Consider the following 4,983-nt stretch of genomic DNA (forward strand, 5'->3'; position numbering starts at 1 on the left):
ATATGGAGCTTTAAGGACACATTTGTCATATTTATTCAAAATCACACAAGAAAGTGTAAATAACACATAAATGCCCTGACCCAGATGTTACCAGATTACTCCAATCCACTTTCAATGTCAGTTTGTCTGTAGAGCTGCAGGGTTAGTGACAGTCATTCTCACAGTAAACATGTTTCTCCAGATCCATGTGAAGGTACGTCACACTCAGCTGTTGAGTCGTGGTGAGTTGAAGGTCACCATGTTCTGTGTGTCTGTCAGTGGTGTCCTGCAGGCCCACAGTGAAGGTGCTGTCCCCTGAGGATGGGAAGCAGAGCATCGTCCAGGCAGCACAGCAGCTCTGTCGCTCAGTGGAGAACAAAGAGAGGAGCTCCAAAGACATCAGTGTCTCCATGCTGGACATACTACTCAGAGGTACACTGCAGTGTGTGTGTGTGTGTGTGTGTCAGTTTTATATTTTCAACACATTCTTCATATCAAAGCAGTGCAGCAGTTAGGTGCAGGAAACGGGAGACTAGACTTAAAGACTTGCAGATTACAAATGATATCACCAGTTGTTTAGATCGTAAACAGCACTGTACAGCTCTCTGTTGGTTTGTGTAAAGCATTCAGCTCTTCACTGTTTAGACTCTTAGTGAAACAGCTGTGAACTATTTTTTCTTTTTATAAATGACTTGGGTTGGGGTATAAATCCAGCTAAGATCTGTTTTTATACTGATGGAACATGTATTTTCTACAGTAGCAGCTTCTTTGAATCAAGCCATGCGATTCTTACAGGATGTTTTTTTTTTTTTACAACTGCAGCTCTCACTGGTTAAAGTGAAACTGGTCCTAAGTCCTAATAAAACTGAATGTATGACCTTCAGAAACAGCTGATCCCACAGTCCTGGGAATACATACCTGGGATTATGGCTTGAAGAGTTGATGTTTAATGTGCACATTGATCATTGATCGAAAAAGCTCTGTCTCTGCTGTCTGATTGAAGGCTCAGAGCTCACTAATTAAAAAACTCTATCCGCTGCTTTACATTTGGTAATGAACGCAGGCTCATGCACTCACCAATGTATTTTATATGATATCATTATGGTCCTCCCTGTACCAGAGGAGAGAAATAAAACACCAACCTTTCATCCTTTCATACCAGATACTATAGGAGTAGATGTGCTGGTCAGCGTTTTAAATCTCTTGACCTGGACTACCTGGAAGTAACCGTTTTCAATAAAGATTTGAAGTGAAATAAACTCGAGGTCATTGATGGCATGAGTGGAAACCGCTACATGGCCAGTCCACAGCTGAATTGATGATTTTCAGTCTTTATGTGCAGCTTACAGCAGAGGACAGAGGGGATGGTGTTCATTCAGTAGACATACATAGAGCTGATGTCAGCCAGGTTCAGATGTCATCCATTATTATCTCAGTGAACCTAAATTATCTCTACACAGTGTGAGACATTATTCCGACAATCACCTGTCATACAGTAGGTAGAACAACACGTGGTATGTTTCTTCAATAATAACTAGTTAAATCATGTTAATTAAAGATAAGGTGGTGTGTAGTGGATGTGGCTCAGGAGGTAAAGCTGGTCGTCCACTAATCTGAAGGTCGGTGGTTTGATTCCACAGCGGGGCAATATACTGACACATACACAGAAACATGTAGTAGGTCCAGGTATTGTTGCAAATCGTCATCATCATCATCATCGAAAAATATATATATGGCCAAAAATATTGGCGCCCCTGCACTTCTTTCAGATAATACACCATTTTTCCCAGAAAATTGTTGCAATTAAAAATGCTTTGGTATTCAAATGTTTATTTCTTTTGTTTGCATTGGAACAACACACAAAAGCAGAGAAAAAAAAGCAAAAATCTGATATCATTCCACACAGAACTCCAAAAATGGACTGGACAAAATTATTGGCACCTTCAACTTAATATTTGGTAGCACACCCTTTGGAAAAAATAACTGAAATCAATCACACAGGACGTTCTCCCACAAAGGATTTTGGCTTCCTCGGGTATGTTTTGGCAAACTCCAGTCTGGCTTTTTTATGTCTCTTTGTCAGTAGTTGGGTTCTCCTGGGTCTCCTACCATAGCGTCCCATTTCATTCAGATTGTGACGGATAGTGCGAGCTGACACAGCTTGAATTTGTTTGGAAGATGATCGAGGTTTAGCATTCGAACAATCCTTCATTGCAATCTTTCATCAATTTTCCTCTTCCGTCCACGTCCAGGGAGGTTAGCTGCAGTGCCATGGGCTGTAAAGTTCTTGATGACGTTGCACACAGTGGACACAGGAACATTAAGCTCTCTGGAGATGGACTTGTAGCCTTGAGATTGTCCAAAATTTTGGTTCTCAAATCCTCAGACAATTCTTTGCTCTTCTTTCTTTTCTCCATGCTCAGTGTGGTACACACAGACACACAACACAAAGGTTGAGTCAGCTTTCCTCCATTTAAACTGGTTGCCAGTGTGATTTCTATATTGCCAGCACCTGTTACTTGCCACAGGTGAGTTTAAATACAAATTAAAGGAGCATCACATGCTTGAAATCCTATTATTTCTTACAATTTTGAAAAGGTGCCAATAATTTTGTCCAGTCCATTTTTTGGAGTTCAGGTGTGGAATGATATCAGATGTGGCTTTGTGTTGTTCAAATGCAAACAAAAGAAATAAACATGTCAGAAATGTTATGGCAGAAATGGTGCATTATCTGAGAGAAGTGCAGGGGTACCAATACTTTTGGCCATGACTGTATATTTGTTTCATTGTGTTTCACAAAGTCTGTAAAGCCCTGTTGCCTCACACAGTGATGCCAGTCTGTTCAACACAGTGAGTTCTTCAGGTGATTAAACACAGGTACCAGCCCAGGTATCAGTCCATCAGAACACAGTCAGGTCTTGACTGGTGGACTCTCTGGCCTGTGTACTACTTCCTGAATCCTGCTGTAATTTTCTTTATCTGCACTCATCCGACCCTCATCACCATGTCATTATGAGGTGTGAAACTGTTGAGCTGCTGCAGAGTTGATTTGGATGAATGAGTGCTGATGACTCACTGCCTGTCTGTGCTTCTTTCAGAGTCAAAGAATATCCCCGACCCTGAGCTGGTGCTGAAGTTTGGTCCTGTGAACAGCACGCTGGGCTTCCTCCCCTGGCACATCAGACTCACTGAGTTCATGTGAGTCAGAGTCTCTCTCTGTTTCCGTCAGATAAATGTGAGATTCTGTTTACATCAGCAACTCGCTCAGACTCACTTAGTCCAGCATGAACAGCAGATGTCGCTGTTGAGCTGTCAGTGCAGGTGTGTTTCTCTCAGGATTGGTCAGTCGTGTCTGAGCTGTGTGTCCTGCTCTGTGTCCTCAGCTCCCTGCCGTCCCACAGAAACGTGTCCTATGAGGACATGCTGGGCGCCCTGCAGCGGTATGGCGCCTGTCAGCAGCGGCTCGGCCAGTGACGTTCAGGCCAGCTTCAGGTTCTTCAGATGAGAAGAAATGTGGGGTCCACACAGTCAGGGGAGAGTCTGGACAAGTGGTGCCCCCCTTGCACCTCACTGTGTTCCTCACTGCTCCTCTCCCCAGCTCTGTCCGTCTCCTGGATCTCCACCGGACTAAGACAGCTCAAAGATGAGGGAACCAGGAGAGCCAGCTCACTTCCTGCCACCAGCTCTTGTCTTATAATTAACTGACATTCCACAGGACTAGTGGAACATGCTTTCCAAGCCAAGAGAAAATGGGACATCAGAGACACACTGGCATGAGAAGACTGTCTACACAGACTCAGTGTTCCATAAACCCTGTTCTGTCCTCTCAAGGCCTCTGGCTCTCTCTTTGTCTTTCAGTGTCCAGCTGCTGTTTACTGCTGAACACTTGCCTTCACTCAGCAGACAACAAAGAAGAAACAAGGCTTTGTGCCTGTCCTCGTGAGGCATCCTGGGAAATATAGCTGCATTTTAGGGAGAAGCTCAACCTCCAACTCCACGTCAGCTGAGCAGCGGAGGCTGAGCTGAGGGACAGGCTGGTCAATATGTGTAAATATGAGAAATCCATCTGGCTCTGTGTTTGTCCCTGTGGCCTCCAGCTTGCAGTCGTGTGTTCATGTGTAGTGTTGCTTCAGACACGTCCAGAGGTTTGTTTAAGGCTCCTGTTGGACTGACAAAGCTCTGAAATAAAGACCAGATCTGTCTGTCTGTCTGTCTGTCTGTCTGCGTGTGTGTGTGTGTGTATGTCACAGGAAAGTCTCACCTTAGTGTAAAGGACAAAATCATCTCAACTCCCCCTAATGTTTACTAACTGAGTTATCCGCTGTCACCTTGACTATCACTATCTACATCCCCTGATGATCTACAGAAAGGTAGTAAGTGGACCTTGAGTTTGATTAAAGTTTCACTCTCTGTTTGAGTCTTATTCTCACTGAGTAGACATTTCTGTCAGTAATATACACTGCTCAAAAAAATAAAGGGAACACTTAATCATCACACTACAACACCAAGTCAATTAAACTTTAAGGATTTCAATCTGTCCATTTAGGAAGAACAAGTGAATGTGTATCAGTTTCAGCTGCTTTGGTGCAAATGAAAGTGACAACAGGTGCAATGGAGAAGCAAAAGCAAGACGACCCCCAAAAAGGGAATGGTTCTACATGTGGTGGCCACAGACTGTTGCTCTCTCCTGATCCTTCCTGACTGATTCTTCTCTAGTTTTGTGTTTTGCTGGTGTCCTTGTCACTACTGGTAGCATGAGGCCGTACCTGCAGCCCAATCAGGTTGCACAGGTAGTCCAGCTCCTCCAGGATGGCACATCCATACGTGCAGTCGCAAGAAGGTTTGCTGTGTCTCCCAGCACAGTCTCAAGAGCATGGAGGAGATACCAGGGGACCGGCTGTTACACGAGGAGAGCTGGACAGGGCCGGAGAAGGGCATCAACCCAGCAGCAGGACCGGTACCTGCTCCTTTGTGAAGAGGAACAGGAGGAGCACTGCCAGAGCC

At 44.4% G+C, this 4,983-nt stretch overlaps 1 protein-coding gene across 1 annotated transcript; it reads left to right on the plus strand.

The window, feature by feature from the left end:
• Positions 1–232: 232 nt before the first annotated feature.
• Positions 233–4,185, plus strand: LOC111649793 (dehydrodolichyl diphosphate synthase complex subunit nus1-like; the record flags this gene model as incomplete). The annotated part of the gene is made up of 3 exons (XM_023399486.2): positions 233–411; positions 3,078–3,177; positions 3,363–4,185. Coding segments are annotated over 3 exons (370 nt in total), but the record flags the coding sequence as incomplete, so codon positions are not given.
• Positions 4,186–4,983: the final 798 nt, after the last annotated feature.

Source organism: Seriola lalandi, unplaced genomic scaffold, assembly GCF_002814215.2.
Source record: "Seriola lalandi dorsalis isolate HSWRI2012SDOR001 ecotype SW California unplaced genomic scaffold, Sedor1 jcf7180002051986, whole genome shotgun sequence".
NCBI lineage: Eukaryota > Metazoa > Chordata > Actinopteri > Carangiformes > Carangidae > Seriola > Seriola lalandi.